The following is a 22,074-nucleotide window of genomic DNA, read 5'->3' on the forward strand; positions in this document are numbered from 1 at the left end:
TTCCATAATGAATATTTTACTAGGGGGAATTCACCGATTGGGTAGGGGTTACCTACGATTCATGCACCTTATGTTGCACAATTCCCGAGGCAGGTCTTTATCACGTTGATATTAAATTATTATTAGAATATTGTAGCTCCCCAATAACGTAAGACCATCCCCCCTCCCCTCTGACCTTTTGCCGTGTCGTAGCACGACAAACAGAACTTTGCCTCCTATCGCCCAAACGCCCCCCCCCCCCAACCTAGTTTCCAACGCCGTCAACCCTACTACTATAATTGGTATTTCCTGTTTTCCTATTGACAAATTTTACAATCAGGACCCTGTATATTGATATTTTTGAAATCAGTCCCTTCCTTCGATCATATAATAAAAAAGTTGACCGAGGAGGGGATGAGTGTGTTGGCTTATTTATAGATGGTATAATAATTAGTTGTATCATTGGTTGAGGGTAATTATTTAAAGATGCCGAGTGGCAATGGTCAAGTCTGTACAACACGCCAACTACTACCTTCTATTACGTGTACAGTATTGCGTACGACGGATACCCGTCAAATGGAGGGTGTTATATGTAAACTTTCCTTGTTCTTTTTAATGCTCCGCCGGTCAATTTTACCCTTTTGTCAAGCCAAAGCCGGTTCGTTTCCACAAAAGGGAAAGTAACCGAACCGGTGACTATAACGGCTTCACGCGACTTTAGCGACCCGTGGGTCGAAAGCCGAGGGGATCCCGTCACCCCCCGGTGTGAGAGTGTCCGTCACGGTCCAACATTTGTATCTCTCTCTCTCTCTCTCTCTCTCTAACTATCTTTCTACTCCCTTCAAAGAGACCAAACCCCAAGAGAGAGAGAGAGAGAGAGAGAGAGAGAGGGAGAGATAGGCGGAGAAATCGGAAGGAAGTCGAGGGTCTCGAGGGCGATCCGATCGATTTCTAGGGTTTTCGACCTGTGCGTGCTTCGGATTTGAAGACGGTTCCGGTCTCCCATAGCGATTTCGTTAGGGCTGTGGATGAGATTTGGCGCAAAGGGATGGTAGAGATGTCGTCGCCGGAGGTGGCTTCCAGAGGTACGTCTTTAGGCTTCTTCTTCGTCTTCTTCTAGGGTTTGCGCTCATGATTTGTTCTTCTCTTGCTTAGATGAGCTCTATATGGAACTCTGGCACTCCTGTGCCGGCCCTTTGGTCACTGTTCCTAGAGAGGGGGAGACGGTCTTCTACTTTCCTCAAGGTCACCTAGAGCAGGTTCGAATTCCTCACCAATTTAAGGTTTTTTTTTCCTTTTTTTTTTCTTGTATACTACTTAAAATTTGAACCTTTGTTGATTTTGTGGTGATTTAGGTGGAGGCGTCGACGAATCAGACGGCGGACAAGCAGATGCGGTTGTACGATCTCCCGTCCAAAATCCTTTGCCGGGTGATCAACGTCCAGTTAAAGGTAATCTCTATTTCTTTTCTCAAAATTGCATTATTTTGAGAATTAGGGTTCGTACGTATCAAGTTATGTTTTGTGGTTTTGTGTGGTGGATAGGCTGAGCCGGACACGGATGAGGTTTTTGCTCAGGTGATGCTGCTTCCGGAGGCAAATGTAAGGGTTTTGGCTTGGTTTTGTGATGAATTGAAGTAATAGCGTGAATTTATTGTTTTCTTCTGTTGTTTAGGAAGATGAGAATACTGTGGAGAAGGGGAATTTACCACCTCCGCCGCCAAGGCCACGGGTGCACTCCTTCTGCAAGACCTTGACTGCCTCCGACACAAGCACTCATGGTGGGTTCTCTGTGCTAAAGCGGCATGCAGATGAGTGCCTTCCTCCTCTGGTTGGTTCTTGGTCCTCAGCTAGTTAGCTTGATTGGTTTTTGATTGGCACAAACGAGATATCATTATTCTTTCTTGTTTCTATATAGTGCTTAAGTAGTTGTATGAAGGTCTTTTCTATTATCAGGATATGAGTCAGCAGCCTCCGGCACAGGAGCTTGTAGCGAAGGATCTGCATGGCGTGGAGTGGCGCTTCCGCCATATATTTCGTGGTAATTACAAATATTAGTTTTGATTGATGATAAGTTCTAGATATTGTTCTTTGCAGATTTAATAAGATTAATTCTTAGGAGAAGAGTTGCTTGGTATTAGATGGTGCCATGTTATTAATGCATTAAGTGAAGGAAATGAATGCTTGACTAAGTTCTGATGTTATAATGTTTAAAGTGCTATCATAAATCATAAGCTTATTTCTGGCACAGCTAATAGGGTGTCTCTGATAGACATATATTAATGATGGTTTTCTGGTTCTTTTAATTCTTAACCATATGGGTTCATTGCTATTTGAATGTAATTTCAGGTCAGCCCAGGAGACATCTCCTTCAAAGTGGATGGAGTGTTTTTGTTAGTTCCAAGAGGCTTGTTGCTGGGGATGCTTTTATATTTCTGAGGTCTGACGCTGTTATTAACTATTGCTGATTGTTAATATCTTTGATTCAGTACTGAAATGATTTTGTGGTTTGCAGAGGAGAAAATGGTGAGTTACGTGTTGGTGTTAGACGGGCTATGAGACAACTTACCAATGTCCCATCTTCAGTCATATCTAGCCATAGCATGCACCTTGGTGTTCTTGCAACTGCATGGCATGCTATAACAACAAAAACCATATTCACAGTCTACTACAAACCAAGGTTTGCAAGCGTTGCTTAGATTTTACCTGTTATAATACAGCAATTTTCTTTTTCTGCAAGCGGTTCAAGTTAACTAACTGAAACGTTGATAATGCATATTCTGTTGAGGATAAGGAAACTGTCTTTTTTCTGATTGATTTAATTTGGCCTTACCTAATAATTAAATCTGGCAAACAGGACAAGCCCATCAGAGTTCATTGTTCCATATGATCAATATATGGAATCCATCAAAAACAACTATTCAATAGGGATGAGATTCAAAATGAGGTTTGAAGGTGAAGAGGCACCAGAGCAAAGGTATTACCTTTTTTTGGCATGGTGAAGTTTTTGTGTTCTTAGTTTCTGCCTTTTTCTGATACTGTATACATATCTGACAGGTTTACTGGTACCATAGTTGGCAATGGAGATGTGGATTCCAACATGTGGCCCGGATCAAAATGGAGATCCCTAAAGGTAGTTGGCTTTCTGTATACTCAGCAAATCTCAAGCCTCTAGTTCCTATTATTTCAGATTGATTGGTAAATTTGGAATTTAGGTGCGCTGGGATGAGACATCATCCATTCCTCGCCCAGATAGAGTTTCTCCATGGAAAATAGAACCTGCTTCAACTCCTCCTGTGAATCCACTTCCAGCTTCTAGAGTCAAAAGGCTCCGGCCAAATGTTCTCCCATCATCCCCAGATTCTTCTGTTATAGCAAAAGAAGGTAAATTTACAGCTTTTGAAGCTTGAAATTCTGCAATCAGTATTTGTATCACGATGTGCTGCAACTCTCATTTATTGTGCTTATCTTGGTAGGTGTGAGTAAAGTTAATGCAGACCCTTCCCAATCTCATGGAATTCCTAGGGTCTTGCAAGGTCAAGAAGTAGTGACCTTGAGAAGCAACTTATCTGACAGTAATCAGTCAGACGCGGCTCAAAAGCCTGCAACATGGGCGTCTTCTCTTGATGAAGACAAAAATGATACTATATCTTCCCAGAGAAGGTTGCACTCAGATAAATGGATGAAGCTGAGTAGGTGTGAAGCTGACTATAAGGATAATGTATCTGGATTTCGACCTTTTAACAACTCCCATGGATTTATGCAATTCTTCAAAGAGACTCCAGGTGGCCTGAATCCTTTGAGGAACCAATTTCAAGATCAGGAGATTGACCGTAACTTGGTTGCAAACCCATTCCTGACTCCTTCAAAGTCTTCCTCGTATGTGGAATCAAACTTGAGGATGGCTACACAAACCAGTGAGATATCTTATTGGAATACCCAAAATGTTAATTATGGCAAATTAAGCGAAAAATCTCATGGACAAGATCTTAGACTTCAACAGAATTCATCATGGTTGGCTCCTTTGCTGCCCACTTCTCAAACTGAGCAGCCAAGGGTGTCAAAACCACATCCCTCGATGGCTGAGACTGAGTTGGGGAGAACAAAAGAAAGTGGCAACTATAAACTCTTTGGATTTAATCTGAAGAGCAGTCCTCCAGCATTTGATCAAACAAAGACGCCTATAAATGCTACTTTTGACCCGATGTTATGTACACAACCATTGGTAGCCATGAACCAACCACATGCCCTGGATGCTGACTGTCGTCTTGAAGCCTTAAAAGGTACACCATCAGCAAGCACCACTCCAAAGGGAAGTGGAGATGATAAGTATCTTCAGCAGCAACTGCAGAGTGTTAAGGATGTACAGAGCAAGTCCCACAGTACCTCAAGCAGAAGTTGCACAAAGGTAGTTTCTTGTTTTAGCATTTATAAAATGATACTTGTTTGTTCATTTCTTTGCAATATTAGTTTGTTTAAACATAGTTTTAGTTGTTATTCTTTTAGAGGATGGTGTGAAAGAAATTAATTATATCTGAAGGCTGGAAATTCATGTCATTCAGTATATATGACTAAAATAGTAATCATTCTAACGTATCATCATGTGTCTTTTTACTGGTTACAAAATTGGTAGTCATGGTTTAGTAGAATGGTTTAGCTCTACTAAAGTAATTTGTCTTTAATGATTGTTAATTTCTGGTAATTCTTATAACTCTGTACCATTGTATTTTTCTATTACTGTTCCTTTTTTTCTTAAATGATTGTTAATTTCTGGTAATTCTTACTGATAAATTATTTATTTCATCCAATGTTCCAGGGAGTTTCTGGCTGTTATGCATATTAAACAAAGTCATATGTTGCTCTAAGATTCTTATTGGTTTTTGTTTTCTAGTCTAATTTTCTGGGCATTGGGCATTGATCTCCTTTGATTTGGAAGTAATCATTTTAATAATTATACATTCTTCCAGGTCCATAAGCAGGGAATTGCACTTGGTAGATCTGTGGACCTGACAAAGTTCAAGGGCTATGATGAATTGATTGCCGAGTTAGATCAGATGTTTGAATTTGAGGGTGAATTAATGGCTCCAAACAAAAACTGGATGCTTGTATATACAGATAATGAGGGTGATATGATGCTTGTTGGAGATGACCCCTGGCAGTAAGGCTTCATTTTGTCACATGCTTTTATTTTAACATGCCACATTCACATTCGAATAGTACTTCAAGTATGCGCTTCTCTTGATTAGAATAGTCTTCATATACTAACTATTGTTCTCTAAACAGAGAATTCTGTAATATGGTCTGCAAGATATATTTATACACAAGAGAGGAGGTTCAGAACATGAATGCAGGACGCTTGACCCCTAGAGTTGAGGAGTTCCTAGCTGGTTGTGAAGGAAATAGTATTGCAAAAGAAACTGAAGCTCATCTCTCTACACCAGCAACTAATTAACCGAACTGCTGGGGAAATATTTATGTGAGTGGCTTTCTAATTTATATTTACCGTTTTTACTAGACAACTTATTGATGAGTTGAGGAAGTAGTTCGTTATGTTCCATATTGATGCTTTAATGGAAAGATGATTTCCTTGATCTTCAGAACTATATAGTTTTTTTCTCTTTACATAAAAATGGAATCATGTTTTGGAGCAGAACTTGATTTGTATAACTGAAACTTGCTAACCGAACTCATGCTGCTTGGTTTAAGTCAATATTTTGTCAGTAATCAATTAAACCCAGTTCCTTTTTCTTTGTGATTCTAAGATGTTCTGGTGGTGTGATCTACTACTTACCATAAAAGATAAGGATAGGCAGATGGAGATGGGAACTATCCTTTACTTGAATCCGGTCTCTTTTTCTCACCTCCTTTAAACAGAAAGACTCATCTTTTCTTTTTCTTTTTGGCCTTCTATAGGTTTTGGAAGCACAAGTAGAAAGTATTCATGGAAAGCTCTCGTCTGTGGTGGGACTTAGCTGAGTTGCTAGAAATATCAGTTGGTAAGCCCCCACCACTTCCGCAAGGAGTCATCCTTATCTGAGGCAGCTGTCAATGTATTATGAGCTTCCCTTATGAATTTTTCTTTTTCTTTTCTGTGTGTTTCTTTTTGACATATATTAGCTAAAAGATAAAAGGGCCAACACTACTTTCCATCATCCATGTATATAGCTCCTTTCCATCTCATGAATGAGCTCATCCTATTCCTTGGATTGCGGAGCCCTTGCCTTAACCTCTCCATAGTATACTTAGCTTTGTAATTTGAGATGAACCACCAGTCATATATATGTATTTTCATATGCATAGTTATAGAGAAATGTATATGTCACTTCCCTTTAGTCTGGTTCTTTCTATTTTTGTCTCTCACATGCAATTTTGTTTGTCTTTGTTTTGCAAATGTATCTTTTGAAGATAAATTTCTTGTGAAACACCAACATGTGGTCCTTGTGGTATGTGAATTAGGGTTATTTTTTCTGGCTATTTATTTTGTTGGCTATTGCTTCTCGGTAACCTAAGCAATCCTTTTCATGGGAGGAGCGCAAGAGCTGTGTGGAGAACGGAGGTGAAATGTGATGGTAGAAATAGAAATAGAAATAGAGCTCAACAAGATTGAAAGGTTGGTCGGGGGTCACTGAGCTTAAAAGGTAGCAGAAGTGGTCCCTTTTGCCCCTTTCTTATATTTCTATTCTTATGGCAGGCATAGTAAGAGAGGAGGGCCCCTTCATGATTGGGTAGTTTTAGACATTTCAATAGTTAACCAAATATCTGGGAGGACAGACCTTTTACTGGAAGGTTGGTTGCCATAAACGAAAGCTATTTTGTTTTTGGTGTAGCAGCAAAACATGAAAGCCACTCCATTAAAACCTCTGCTTTTGGCTTCATTTGTCAGTGTCTAACCTTTACCAAATAACCTTTATACAGTGTCTAGGTTCAATGTGGATAAGGTGCTGAGAGCAATAATTGTAAGATAATTCCCCTTTCTAATCAATCATATAAGCAAGCATGAACAAATGTCCATGTTTGCTGTTGTATGTGTTTTAGGAACATTTTGGTTATTTTGTAATTAAGGCCTTGTATTTAAGCTATTTGTAATCTTACTCCTAATTCTTGTATGACATCCTGCAGTTACTTTGACTAATATTCATTTTAATTCAATGAATGAACCTACATGAACATCTCTAACTAAATTTTAAGAAAAACTCTCTAGAAATGTTTGAATTTGTAACGGTACCCTAGAAAGGAAAGAGAGAAGATAAGGATGTTTTAGGCAACTTAAAAAGTAATTAAAGTGTCCTAACATGCTATTTCTGTTTAGATACCATTTTGTTAGAGATTTATTACTTTGGGTTAACTCAGTATGTGATATAAAAATTATAGAAGAAAAGAGTGGTTGGATGGGGGCTACAAATATTTAATGACTTTTTAAGAGTAATGCAACCCTTACATGTAGTAATGCATCTGTTTATAAAGAGTAGTGCAGTCTGTACTGTGCTTTATATATATATATATATAGGCAATAAAATATCCAGGTGCTTATCTATTCAAACACATGATCAATAATATATATATAATGTTTGGTGATCAAATATTAAACTAAACTATATGATTGCGTGAGTGATAGAATGTGGGGTTGGTGATTGCTGTTTCACTACCCACTGGCACATCATGCTCAAGTCACGGCGACAACTGCTTAAAATTTAGTATTCTGTTTTCTATACTAGTTAAATATCATTTCTTCTTGGTCTCCAGTGCTCAAGAATATTTTATTCCAAGCATCATAATTGCACTAGAGGGGGCGAGTATTATCTTTTTATGCGAGTTCCTTTCTTTTTTATATCAAATTTGGACATCTAATTCTTTCTTCTTCTTCTTTTTTAAATATGAGGTGAATTAGAGAATGAGATGTGGTTGCGAATCTTCCTTCTAATATCGTGAATGCTTTCAGATGGGGTTGTGAATCTTTTTAATATCGTTGTCCCCAGTGATTGTGTCCTATTTGCTTGCCCATCACGGAGGGTAGGGTTCTGAATTCTTCTTTCTTCTGCAAGGTGTTGGAAGAGCTTTTATCTAGTTTATGATTAACCTAAATGGATTAGAAAAAAAAACATCTTTGTCTAAGTTTTGTCTTAGTTTTAGATGGCCAACCATCAAATCTAAGCCCCAAATAAAAATAAAAATAAAAATCAAATCTAGGAATTTGTTCCTTGTCCATGAGTCATGGTGCCTCTTGTTTCTTACTCACTTGGGCAGATGAGATGAATAAATCCATATCCATCCGTACGTATGGTGGTAAGTGTATTAAGTATATAAGGAGGAGGGGATTTTAAAGTTTGCAGCAGCAGTGGTAGTGCAACTTGAATTGTAGTAAATGTAGAGGATAACAACTCATCAAAATTAAATGGTTAGAAGATTCAGACAAACAGCATTGATTTCAGAACCACTGGATTTAGAGCAGGAGGGACCATGTCTGCAGGGAAGACAGTGAAGGCCCAGAAGACAAGTCTTTCTTTACATTTTTCCTTTTTCTTTTCTGCAAGCCAAGTCTCTTTCTTTATAGAGTTTTTGGTCTATATTTTTAAATTTTATTTTCAAACTATGAGCATACCTAAAACTCAGCACCAAAAGTGGTCTATTTTACGATAGCCTTAACTAAAATGCTTAATTATTAAGTAAAAATCTTTCTAGGCTAAGGGATACGAAGCATTTATATTAAAACGCTGATAAAATTAATAATTTATAGAAAAAATTTTAACAAAATTAATATTTTACTTAGGACTATAGTAAAATAGACTCATTTTGATATTTAAGTTTGAGTGTTATAAATTTAAAAATAGATACTATTTGTATAGAAAAAAGATAAAATAACGACTTTAAACAGTAGCGGACAAGACAATGAGACAAGCATGGTATTAAGCATATAACAACATTAACAATTATAGATATTCATGTATAATTAGACAGCACTGAAAAAATAAGCCTCCTAATTAGCCGCAACACTATAAAAGGAGCACATCAAGCTCTTATTCACTTGTAGAATAGGAATAGCCTCATTCTAGAATAAGTCTCATTATTTTGGTATAATAATTAAACAGCTTAGTTTTTTTGGGGTATATTAATTCATCATTTTCTCTTATCTTATTCCATACAACTTTTGTATAATAACCCATAATTACTATATTGCTTATAGATTAGACATCAATTCATTATACATTACCTCAATCATAATTATAATTTCTTATTTCTTTTTTTTTCAAGAAAACTATCCTATCACATAAATATATTATAATATTCGTACTACAACTTAGTACAAAGGACACAAGCCCACACTACATGGCCTTATGACCATAAGTTGCCCACGAATTAAATGACTATATGTCCATAATTGTCTTATTACTAATATATGAAACATTTTAAGTATGCATTTATAATAAAAATATTTAATTTCAAAAACTATATATTATTGTTACTATTCTATACCCGATCAATAGTATTTCTATGGTATAAAACATCACTAATTTTCAATACAAATTCACTATTCTCTAATATTTTAATACCAGTTTTATATCGCATCAAATATAATTATTACTCCTTATATACTAGTATTCAAGTAAACTATTAATTTTATCATTCTAATATTAAAAATTAGAATATTATTTTAAAATTGAATTTTATTCCATAAGTAAAAGGAGGAGCCTAAGAGGCTTGACATGCTTTAAAAAAACAAACTAGAGCTAGCTTTCTCCTATCTAACTTAAAAGCCAACTCCTTTAGAAGAATATGTTTTGAAAACTGTTTAAGGTGTCACACAATATCATAATTATTATAATTGGACCAGACTTTGACCTAATCAGAGGCGCGGATCATTAAGTTATTGGTTCAACTAGTGGTTCACCCAATCGGTTTGCTAATTTTCTAAAAATATTTAAATATATATAGATAATTCTATATAATTCTAAAAACAAAAAATTATATAAAAGTAGTATAATTTTATGTATATCCCTTAAAATATGTTATTTATATAGATACCCTTATTTTTTAATTTTCAAATTAAGTCATTTAATATAAATAGATAAAAATATCATTAATTAAGAGAAATACTTGAAAACTAAAATAATAATATTTTTATCTTTTACATTTAAATTGTTCAAATTTTAATGAAAGTGTACTTCAAAAAGTATTCATGCAAAAAATAAGAATTTTAAAATATATACATGCAAAAATTGTGTATTTTTTAATATGAACTTTAGAGAGGGACATAAACAAATATATGCCTTTTTAGAGTATATGCAAAAAGACTAAGTTTATAACACATATGCTTTATAAACTAAATATGTTTAAAACCTTAAGACTAAAAAAATACTATTAAGATATAATATAAAATAATTGGGTATTTTACAAAAATATTTAACCTGGCCAATTTGTCCAAATACACAACCAATTGGCATGGGTCACTGGTTCAACCGCAGAGTTTGTAGATTGCTTTATCTGGTTTGATAACAAAATCGAGGTCCATTGAACCGAGTTTGATAGAATACTCTTTTGTAAAGAAATGTCCATCTTTACTTCACTTATTTCTCTAAGGCTAGTAGTAAAGAATACAGGAAATGCAAAATTAACTCATAAACAAACAACAAGAACATTGTTCTATGATGAAAGACTTGCCACTTTCAAAGGATATATCATGTCTGATAGTATCAATGTGGCACCGCAGTTAAATTTGAGAAGCAAGAATTATGAAGGAATAAATGGGACATGAGAAATTTATAGATAATATTTCAAGCTAAATTGAGTCTCATAATGAAAACTTGCTGCAGCACTTGCTTACATGATAAGGTGTGATTAAACATCGATCATTAAGAAAAAAACTTTGATTGCACAGGAGAGATTTTTCTTAACCCTAGTAACGAAAACGAAAATGAACACATTAGCGAGAATGCTCTGCTAAGCAGTATCCCTACTCTTTGGACACTGCCCTAATAAGTTGCTATCAGGGATGAAAACTACTAGGAGACACCAGTGGATCAAGTAAACAACTTGGGTAAGTCATCGCCCTTGATTCTTTTGGAAATGCTTCCATGATTTGCTTTTACCTACATTGCATTCTGGAAGCCTGCAGAATGCAGGAGCACTGCTTTGATTTCGTCAGGCAGAACAGCCGGTGTATCTTTGCATTGCTGATAAACAAAAAAACACAATTTACTAATTAGGACTCAAGTAGTCAGGATTGTCTAACCCCAGCTTTTAAAGACTATAAACTAATAACATTCAAGTATGGAGGAAAAAAAGCAAACCTCAGCACGGAAAACATCCAGCGCAAACCCATTGAAGCAGCTGATGACTGCCTGTTGGATGTCGAGACCAAGGTTATCGAGCGCCCTCATTGTGGAGAGCAAGAGGCCTGGCCGACGGGCGCAGAACATGTGGATATTGACTGCTCTACCTTCTCTTAATCTGACTTCCACCTACACCACAAATCAGCTGATCAATTGAATAATATAAAAAGAGACTCCGGTGTATATTGTCATCTACCAAGTTCCTTTCCATCAATCTCAAGACAGATCAAAATTCTTAAAATCTACAGCATCTTAAGTTTTAGAAGGCCGGATTTAAACTGACATTTTTCATTTCAGTTCAGAGTGACAAAGTAATTTTAACTTTTTAAGTAACAAAGTTAAGAGAGTAAAACAGAACTTCGGAATGGAGTATCACTTCAGACCAAGAAGCTAACCAACAGGAAGGGATTTATCAATCAACATCTTAATTAAACTAACCGTGGCTGGTTGGCCAGTTGGACTTGGTAGTGAACTTGGGCATAGTTCTTCCTTGACACGGCAAGGCAATGTTGGTAGTGTGGGAGTCAAAGGGTGAAAGCTTGCTGTTGTTGAAGCAGCCACAGAAGAACTGGAAGGTGTTGACTCAAGTTCATTGTGAAGGTCGTTAATCCTTTGTAACAGTTCCTTCAAGTACTCAATTGCATCACCAAGAATGGAAGCTCTATCCATCTGTCAAAGAAAGAAGAAAATATCAGACCTAAACACTTGACAAACATTTTGATGAGGAGGAAAATGTCATATCTAGTTCTACATATCGTGGTTAGGAGTTATATGGTATTGCCATCCATGCCAATCCTGAAGTTCCAAAATAAAATACACTTTGCAAAATGTGTAAAGTATTTAGCTGGCCAAATGGGTGAGCCTTCTTTGGTGAAAAGAGAAAGAAATCAGTTCCTTAACTAGGAAAGGGGTTACCAGAAAAAGCCGTATATGTAAAGAAGATCACTTAACTCTCTACCTTAACATAGTTAATTGCATATATTTTTAGTATATTCAAGGTTAAAAGAAGAAACAACAAAATATATGAATTGCAAATCAATCATTTTATTATGTCAAATAGTCAAATCATTTCATCAAAAATTGAACTTGTGTATATAAAGAGTAGAAATACTCACACTGCAGATGACCAAGTACCAACCTATTGTTGGATCTCATCCAGATCGTGAAGCATATGAAATGGTTGACAAAACAACCAGCATACTTCTAGCAATATATAAGTAACTAGTCATATCACATGAGGCTCAAAACTTCTTCTTATGGTACTTGGGAAAAATTAGTCTCAAAAGAGGCAACTAAAGCATTACATTTTCAAAAAGTTAGTCATTTTCATTGAATTTCAGGCACATTCAATGGCTAAAAAGTTGTAAAAACTTTTAGAAAAAATTAAGTTTGTAGTCAAACTATACATATGTATATAACCTATATTGTGACACATGAAGTAATGTAATCTAGAAATGAAGGAAAATCATATGCATAATGGTGAATTTCAAGGAAAATAAATTCATACTTCAAAATGAATTGAATTTCACACAAAAAAAATAGGAAAAAAGAAAGAGGAATAGTTACATGTCATCGATAGATTAAGGTGCAAAACTAAGAGGGCACATATTATGAATTTAAAATGTAAAAGTATTAAAAGTATGAAGAGTGGGATGCTGGGAAGCACATGGATTGTTTCGAAAGGATATAAGTTAAACAGGAGAACTTTGATGTCACACAAGTTAGAGTAGGCTTGAACCCCCACAATGTCAGACATGTGCCAAGTGAGTGAATTACTCCAGCATTGCTCTATAACAGATACATGGTATCTTTTGCTAAGACCCAAGAGGGGTAAGCCACATGTTCCTCCAGCTAATCAACTTGAGTTATGAAATGTTATACAAAGCTAAAGAGAAAAGCAATGAGTGTATACAAGGCACCTAAAAATTCAATTCAGCATAACTATGACAAAAGTACTGTAGATAGCAAGACAAAACCATTAATTAACTTAGGGACAAATATACTGGACTGTATACTTTGAAAATGTGTTTCGTGCCGTGGAAGTTTGCTAAAGCTCAACAAGATAGTTATGGCAATAGATCACAAGAGTCAGAACTATCATCAGAAACAAAAATCCAGATAACTCTGATCAGGCATAGGTGCATTGCCATGAATAATTTGAAGAAAGAAATGTGCTGCGTCTTCACCAGCAGCATCCTCAGTATGCCATGTTCATGTTACAATGTTGATAAAGCCATGCAGAAGAAATTGACAGAAGATAAATTCTTAAGCAATTTGATGAGGGGACCACATGCAAACCGTGAATACGGGACCATGGATGAGGTACCATATTCAGCTGCAATTACCAGTTACAGATTCAGATCCAGACATGTAAAATTCTATGAAATTCACAGCGGTAAATTTTAATCCACAAGTGCATCGTCAAACCCCAAACAATTGAGAAATTAGCAGAATTTACTGAAAGCCAAACTTTAACAAGATGTCAGGAAAATAAACTTTTCACCTTGCTTATCTTAGGAACCACTGATCTGAGCATGTAAAGACGATCGTTAAGCTTCTTCCTTCTTCTTCTCTCAGCCATCAGATTCTTCGCAGGGAGTCCTTTCTTTTTCCCTTTGCCAGCCCCACCCAAGGTTACTGTACTATTAGCATTTGAATTATTCCCTCCTCCTCCTCCACTATTCTTCACATCCCCCTCATCCTTTGCATTCTCCGCTCCTTCCTCTTCTTCTGAATCATAATTCAACCCAGACCCATCAAATAAATGCTCATCCATCTCATCGTCATCACTCCTCCCTTTCCTCTTCTTCTCTAAAAACTCCAAAACACCACCTCTCTCACCTCCGACACCCGAATTCTGCCGCAAAGCAGCAGCAGCACGCTTTTGGAACAAGTTGGGCTGCGCTCCCTCTGGCGGAAAGATCTCGAGCGGTCTCAGCACCTTAGCCCGGTTAAAAAACGGCGCGTTGTCGAAAGAATCAAGACCCAAATGTTGGAACCCGGCACCGGAGCTAGGACCGGAGCAATCGACGAAATGGGTACCCGAGATATGGGTTCCGGAGGCCAAATTGAGACCACCCATCTGGGCATTTTGCCGGAAATCCGGGAATCCCAGGAGAGTGGAATTCGAGAGTTGGGTGGAGAAGTCGAAGCCGGGGTCGAAAGGGGTGGCTGAAACGGAGGCGAGGAGAGAGGAGAGGGTAGAAGCGGGAGCGAAGAAGGGAGGAGAAGGGTCGAGGTGGAAGAGAGAGGACGATGAAGAGGAGGAAGAGGAGTTGGAATCGAAGAACGGGTTCGGATTTGGGGCAAAGGTGGATTCTTTGATGCTATGGTGCGTCGGGAAGTCGGCGGAGGGACTCGGGTCGGCGCCAAGATACCAGTCGTCGTCCAGCAAAGACTTGAAGGTTGGGAGGACGAGCTCGTTCACGGAGTCGGCAGCCAAGGCGGCGGCCGATGATTCGTTGCAGACTCCTACTTCGTTGCCGTCTTCCATCCAGGAAGAGTTATTGAGCCTTGAGAGCATTTTGGCCCCTTCTCTTTCTCTCTTCTCTTCTCCCAAGAAGAGAAGCTAAGAGGAGAGCTGGGTCTCTCTCTCTCTCTCTCTCTCTCTCTCTCTCTCTAGAAGAGAAGGCCGAGAGAAAGAAGAGATGATTATAGTTGTGAGTCTCTCTATCTCTCTCCTCCCCACTCCCTCTCCCTCTATTTTTGGGGTTCAGAGCTCAGAAGAGAGAGAGAGAGAGCATGGAGTTGTGGGAGGAGTGAGGGAAAGGGAAGCTGAGTAGGGGGATTTTGAAACGTTGTGCTGCAGGACAGACGTGTGGTTATCTATCTCCTCTGTCTTCCACAGTAATACCAAATTACCAAACTACCCCCAAACACACTATTTTATACTATTTTTAAGTGTTTTAGGTTTTCTTATGCAAATTTACACAAAATCCATTTGTACAAAAATAGCTAGCCTTTTTATTTATTTATAAATCAAAATAACCTTACGTTAATTATTTTTAATGTGATATAAAGTTGAGCTAATGATAAAAATTAAAAATTAAAAATTAAAAATTGGGTCGTTTAGCAAAGTAGGATAAGAAATTTATCCGAGATAACCTTGTTTATCCTAGAAATTAGTGTCTAAAGTAGTAAATAAAATAATGTTTAAATATTGTTTTTTGAGTTAATTTTATTATATATTTTAGTTAGGATAAAAAAAACTTATCATCTCATTCTCTTTTCGCAAAGAAAAATAATTAAATTTGCACTCAGTAATATATTAGAATGACCGCTACTATAATACACTTGGTAATATATTAGAATATATTTGCATTAAATTATGACAAGTGAATTAAGTTAAATTAATTTTTAACCAAAAAAGACATTTAATTTTAAACCTATTTGCCATCTCCAAAGAAAAAGAACAAATGTAATTACATCAAACTAGAAAAAGGATTATAACTCAATTTAATTATTATTTTTATCTCTTATTCCATATTTTTATTCAATATTTATCCCAACTTTTCATATCAAACACCCCAAAAAATTAGGATAGAAACTATCCAATTTTTCCTTGGTAGTGAGAATTACTTTGATTTGATCTATAAACTTAAAATTAAAATATTACTTATTCTAGTTTAAGGAGTGGAGATTAAGGATACCATATAAATTGACTAAATATTTTCTAGAGTTGATGGATGTAGTGCACCCAAATAATATTATTAAAATTAATTTTCACCTCAAAAAATTTGCCCATATGCATATATGTATATATTTCAGCAATGGGTATCCATAAAATAACAATGCTTCTCTATTGGGACATAAATACACAGATCATATTTATAAGTACATTATTCATATTTATAGGTACACATTGTATGCTTGTACTTAATTAACATAAGTTTTTAGATACGAAATAATAGGTTTCTAGTATAAAATGATAGGCATTGTTATGGATCTAAACCTATTCTAAACTGAGAGAAAAATTAGTTTAGCCAACTTTTCTGTTCAAATTTAAAAAAAAATTGCTTAATTTTAGTTAATTTTTAGAATGAAATAGGTGGATTTCAGAGAGATTTGTGATAATTTTTTATATGACATATGAAACAATCTTTATAAAATTTTAATTAGGCTTATGTATGGAATAAGATTCAAACCAACCGCTATACTGTTTTTAATCGGATTTAAGGATAATCCTATGTTTGTTTATAATTCTTAAATAGTGTTCCTTAATTTAGATTAAGGAATCTCCTAATTTGCAACCAAATCGGAGCTTTATTTTGCTTTTATTATCGTTCACACTCTACTACTTGATATTTATTATTTGACCAAAATAATCATAATATCCTACATATTTTATTTTTTAAAATTATATTCTTTATTCTGTTTGCAACTATTAGGTTAAATTTGACTTAAAGTAATTTTTAAGAAAATAGTATAAAATACAGAGGTTGGATGATAAATACTTGTATAGTATAGTGTTAAATAATAATGAAATAAAAGGTAAATTTTCTTTTTATAAATTCAGAGAGGAATTTATATCCAAATATCAAATTAAGGACATATCTCACAAATTGAAAAATAGGAAGCTCTCTTCTTTCTATGCTTAGCCAAAAATGTAGGATAAAAGTATCCCTTTTTATTTTATTTTATTATTATTTTGGACATATAGTCAAAAAATAGTGGGCCCAAATTGTCTTTCTTCTATTTTTCAATAGCAAGCCAAAAATGTTTCCATGACAATGGTCTCCACATTGATGTCTATGTATTGCCATTTACTTAATCTTATTTTCATATATATGGAAATCTCTGCATCCATGCATGGGTATCCATTACGTTTACATCACATGCATGCAGATTGCAGAGGCAGGCAATTGACCAGTGCATTATATATATATTTAAATTTGAACAAAAGCAAAAGAAGTAAGGAGGTAAATAGTAACAGTAATGTTTTTATTATGAAGTAAAAAAGAAAAGAAAAGGATAAAAAAATTGGAGTTAAACTTGTGGTTTTAACTATGAAGGTGGAAAGAAGAGGGGGATAGTTTTGCCATTGTTGAGATAGTAATTGGTCCTTTACTTGGAACTTGGGAGTGGTAACTGTTACTGCAAAGTCCATGTGATGTGTGTTTTAACTGTTACAGCTTCTTTTTAGACCCACAGCTATCCAAACAGAGGTAGGTGATGATACAAATCATTCCATTTCACAACTTTAGAATGAAGAGAGAGAGAGACAAAGGCTTAGTTTGATCCAAAGTTCAATTTAACCTCATGTTTCTTGTGATATTTTATGTCAATTATTATGTTATATATGTGTGAAAAAAAAAGAGCATCAGTTTGAGTACTCCAGTATGGTTTTTTTTTTTCTTTTTTGATCTTTTAAAACAAAGTTATAGTTTTATCTGAATATATATATATATATCATCTTTGTTTTATTAAAGAAAAATTGTGTGGTGTTAATTGGTACAAGAAGCAGGGGCAAAAGAGTAGCTTATGGGGTGGTACCTTTCGCTGTAGGCTTGCCTCAGAGAAGGGTCAAAGTACTGCACTATTCTACGGTGAGCTGAGAGACAGTGACATGCGTAGAGAGATAGAGATTAGAGATCGAGATCGAGATCGAGAGATAGAGGTGGTGATGTTATTTTGCCTTAACGTCCGGATGAAGTCATGGACTGTAAGCCTTATCAATGCCAAAGGAGTCAAGACAATCTCATTTGCAGAGAGAGAGAGGAGAGAGAGAGAGAGAGAGAGGAATAAATAGGAGGAAGGATGGATGGGGAAAGCCAAGTGTCCCGTGATAGCACTAAACACCTCAACCAAAAAGAGATTCCAATGCCCCCACTGACCTATTAACTCTCTCACCTCTCCCCCCATAACTAAGTTACCCTCCTGGAGGGGGAATTTTGCATGTAACCTCCTGCATTCATATTATTATTATTATTATTATTTCTTTTTTTACTTTGGAACGAAAATTAAGTATATAAATCATGGGGCGTTCACTCGCCTAGTAAACTAGTATAATTAGATATAATTAGACTTAGAGGAGCTGATTTGTAAAATATACAAAACAAAAGAAGGTTTCTACAATATCTCTAAACTGTAGGTGGCCATCTGCAAAATGAACGTAGTAAAAAAAGGAAGAATATGATGGAGATGATACACACTTGGCGCAGCCAATGAAGGAGTGCCAGGTGACCCGGTTGGAGGAATTCATGCAGCCGGGGCAGGCAGGGTCTGAATCAGAACGCGTTATCTGCTGTGAGGAAGCTTCCCCGTGCTTGGAGGAGACTGACAGTCTCAGTTACTGGCATGGACATGGACAGAAGGGGAGAGAGGTTGGTGGGTATGATGGAGATGACATGAGACGAGGCCTTGCTACTCCCATATTGGCTAACCAATTGCTTGAAGTGGACATTGGATCTGGAGGATTAGTGGGTCTTAGCATTTGATAATGGTATGGATGAGAGAGAGAGACAGGATGAGAGAGAGAGAGATAACGACGGTAATATCCACTTCAATCTTGGTGAAATTATTGTGAAAAAAATTACTTGATAGTTTAGTAACTTAGTGGCTAAGCTACTTCCTTAATAGTTCGGCGGTACGATAGTTTGGAAGAACAATTCATATCTCGATGATGTATTCAAAGTAATAGTTTAATAAGACTATACAATTTAATATATTTGTTAAAGTTTGATAAAATTTAAGTGTTTCTGTATCTAAGGATGATTGACATTTTCTTTTCGTATCATATCTAAACTTCGAAAAAAAAGATTGAGACAGAAGTCTACTGTCTAAACACTTGATGATGGCATGATGCACACACAGACGTACACATATATATATATAGGAAATTACTATTTAACTACCAGTCAACTATTAGTTTGATTAAGAATGGCAGGGTTCGTACGATTAGTTTGCAATTTACTCAAGAAATATTAACGCAGTTTTGGATGAAAAATCTAATATTTGTATATGATTGGGAAACATAGACAAGTTAAATGATTAAGTTTAAAGTACATAGAATAAGTTAAAATCAAACTAAACTTGCCGACAGGTACATGTGTGTCTGTGTTTGTGTGGTGGTTGAGAATTTTGTCTATTTCACTTGCAACTTAGTTAGCTATTTATGTGGCACAGGTCTCTACGGAGAGATGATGTATGTCTCAAAGGTATATGATATATATATATATATATATATACATTATGGGTATGTCATCTAAAAATTTAATCAATTAGTCAACCAGATATGGTGCCTAGTTTTCTATATGTTTTGAGTTCAATTATATTTGATACTAGTAATATTGGATGATGGAACGATTTTTTCTTGCGCCGGGCCCTAGTGCTTTGCTAGGGTTCGATCACCATTTTCTCCCCCTCGTGTGAGGGGTTCTTCTTGCCGACCTTCTCTCCTCTCCCCTCCTCTAGCCGGTGCGCTAGGGGAGGGGAGAGGCTTTCTCCCGCAAGGTCTCTCTTTTCCTTTCTTCTTTTCCCCCCTCCTCGTCGGGTTAGGGGCTAGCCGAATTAGTGGGTGGCAGTGCCGAGCTGCCTAGGCTAGGCTTGACACCTCCTCCTTCTCCTACTTCGGACCCCCTTCTTCTCTAACTTCGTCGATCTCCCGCGCTGCCCTTTTCTTGCTCATCTTCGACAGAAGCTCCCTCCGTCCCCTTCTCATCCCCTCCACCGGAAGCCCATACTCAGTAGTGTAGCCCCCTTTCCAGTCATCCCCCCCAGTCTTCGCTAATGGTAGTCCTCGGCCCTTGCTCCACCTCCGTTGCCTCCCTCGTGCCGATATGGATGTTGCCGCCTTTGTCTTGTTGAAGCCCAAGGCTGCGACCTTGTTGGTCTCCCTCCACCGTTGTAATTCCCCGCCGCACCCTACCCCGCCTCGTCCCTTGTTGGGCCTCCTTTTACTGCGGCTGCAGTTGGTGGTGGATCCACAATGGTAGTAGTTAGGTTGTAGTCTTACCGTATTGGGCCCTGCTATAGTGCTAGTCACTGTCAAGTAGGGTTCCACTTGGTCTGAATCTGATTTGGTGTCATGATCGAAGTTTGTTCGGATGGTTTGGCATGCCCGTGTGCATGTTGGATCTATTTTGGCTAGTGAAAATCATAGAACGCCGACTCTTTGTTGAGAAGTGCTTTGAGTCCTAGTCTTATGCAGTTGATTCTTTTTTGTAGGGAAATCTTGGAAGACCAATAGAGAGGCTTGTTCTAGGGCCGATATCATATCCCCTCCGTTTATTTTCTGTATGAGTACTAGTATGTTATATATTGATACACTGGATTAATTGTTGGTCAGTCTGTAATTCAGCCAAGAGCGTGGCTTGTTTTAGGATGTTATCCTATCTTCCCTTCTTTTATTATGTATTATCTTGTAACCTCTATTTGAAGCTTAACGAATTATCTGTCTAGGACATTTAAAAAAAAAATTTGAATGATGGCATGATACACAAACATACTCCATATATATAAAAAATTATTATTTACCTTGTATGGTTTATCTTCATGAATTTGAAACTTAAGCATTTAAACTCTTTTGTGAGGTCACACTACAATGCAATTATTAGTCAATCATTAACGGAGATATAAAAATATTTAATAATTTCTATAAAAATATACTAATGAACTATTTGATGATTAGGTGCTTAAGTTTAAAATATATGTTGTAAGTTAAAATTAGACTAAACCATAAGAGATAATTTGCTGATATATATATATATTATATGGCAAATTGCTGACTTCAATTTGTGCAGTAACAAAATATATTGCAATAAAAAGGTAAGTTGCAGATACACAATGTCTGCCTATGCAGGGTCTGAGAAGCTATGCTTTATATAAAGGCATATAAATTTTTTTATATAGTTTTGGGGTCAATTAGTTCTTAAAATTCTTGGGTTCAATTATTGAGCCCATTTAGTTCTTATTCTCTATTATCTAGCAATAAATGTTGTACATTTTATTATCTTTTATCTCAAAATGTATAATGTATAGGAGCTACACATAATATGGTGTCTTAAAATTATATAAAAATATTAATTATTTAAGTTTTGAGTTGATTAACTATCGAATAATATGGAGACTTAGCTTCATTTATAAAGAGACTATTTTTAATACTTGACCTTGGTCACGACCTCTTAGATGCAAATGGCAATTCTTAACTCTTACTATTTTGTTAAGTGATGTGATTGGATTAATTCCAAATAACTAAAGTTTTGTGAGCTCTTAATAAATTATAAATCGTTACAGAATAATATACGAATTTTATTCATGTTAAATATTTCTCATTTAGAGGTGCAGATGCAATATCTAGAAAGAAACACATCAACCTAAACAACCCCTTAATGAGCCCAACACTAACAGTGCAGGTGGATGATCCTAGATATATTCTTCATATGGATGATAATCTTTTTTAGTTTCAAATTATTGCAACTGTTATCCCATATTCTAATATCATATTTTAATGCCAACTTTATAGTCAGCACCCATGTCTTAGAAGAAGAAGAAGAAGAAGAAGAAGAAGAAGAAGAAGAAGAAGAAGAAGAAGAAGAAGAAGAAGAAGAAGAAGAAGAAGAAGAAGAAGAAGAGAAGTTTATGTCTGATACCTAATCCTTTTCCATCATGGTTAATGACCCTAAAAGTTTATTTTGCAGTTGAGAAGGTCTTGATTAGATAGAAGGAAGCTTACAAGTGGCATCACTAAGATATATTTATCACAAGTGGCATCGTTATTTTATTCTTCCAACCCTACTGCCTTGTCTAGTATTCACTAAGGTCAACTCGCT

At 36.2% G+C, this 22,074-nt stretch overlaps 2 protein-coding genes across 2 annotated transcripts; one reads left to right on the forward strand and one right to left on the reverse strand.

Moving 5' to 3' along the window:
• The first annotated feature begins 796 nt into the window (after positions 1–796).
• On the forward strand, positions 797–6,310 carry LOC140768387 (auxin response factor 4-like). Its single transcript, XM_073108644.1, has 15 exons — positions 797–1,064; positions 1,135–1,238; positions 1,335–1,430; positions 1,524–1,580; positions 1,654–1,809; positions 1,935–2,019; positions 2,328–2,418; positions 2,494–2,658; positions 2,836–2,955; positions 3,036–3,111; positions 3,194–3,362; positions 3,455–4,386; positions 4,946–5,136; positions 5,262–5,454; positions 5,892–6,310. The coding sequence occupies exons 1-14, from the start codon at positions 1,028–1,030 to the stop codon at positions 5,428–5,430; spliced, it is 2,448 nt and encodes an 815-aa protein (XP_072964745.1). The 5' UTR covers positions 797–1,027; the 3' UTR covers positions 5,431–5,454; positions 5,892–6,310.
• Positions 6,311–10,703: 4,393 nt separating this feature from the next.
• On the reverse strand, positions 10,704–15,090 carry LOC140768742 (transcription factor ICE1-like). Its single transcript, XM_073109133.1, has 4 exons — positions 13,809–15,090; positions 11,744–11,974; positions 11,264–11,434; positions 10,704–11,146 (listed from the first exon to the last, which is right to left on the reverse strand). Exons 1-4 carry the CDS (start codon positions 14,826–14,828, stop codon positions 11,063–11,065), a joined length of 1,506 nt encoding a protein of 501 aa, XP_072965234.1. The 5' UTR covers positions 14,829–15,090; the 3' UTR covers positions 10,704–11,062.
• Positions 15,091–22,074: the final 6,984 nt, after the last annotated feature.

This window comes from Typha angustifolia, chromosome 10 (genome assembly GCF_048772165.1).
Source record: "Typha angustifolia cultivar Huaian chromosome 10, ASM4877216v1, whole genome shotgun sequence".
Lineage (NCBI taxonomy): Eukaryota > Viridiplantae > Streptophyta > Magnoliopsida > Poales > Typhaceae > Typha > Typha angustifolia.

Excerpts from the sequence above, each read along its gene's own strand:
- LOC140768387 (XM_073108644.1), top strand. The coding sequence starts at position 1,028 with ATGGTAGAGATGTCGTCGCCGGAGGTGGCTTCCAGAG. Across the intron at positions 3,112-3,193 it reads CAAAATGGAGATCCCTAAAG|GTGCGCTGGGATGAGACATC; the intron begins GTAGTTGGCTTT and ends TTTGGAATTTAG. Across the intron at positions 4,387-4,945 it reads CAAGCAGAAGTTGCACAAAG|GTCCATAAGCAGGGAATTGC; the intron begins GTAGTTTCTTGT and ends ACATTCTTCCAG.
- LOC140768742 (XM_073109133.1), bottom strand. The coding sequence starts at position 14,828 with ATGCTCTCAAGGCTCAATAACTCTTCCTGGATGGAAGACGGCAACGAA. Across the intron at positions 11,975-13,808 it reads TGGTTCCTAAGATAAGCAAG|ATGGATAGAGCTTCCATTCT; the intron begins GTGAAAAGTTTA and ends TTTCTTTGACAG. Across the intron at positions 11,435-11,743 it reads CAACTGGCCAACCAGCCACG|GTGGAAGTCAGATTAAGAGA; the intron begins GTTAGTTTAATT and ends TTTGTGGTGTAG.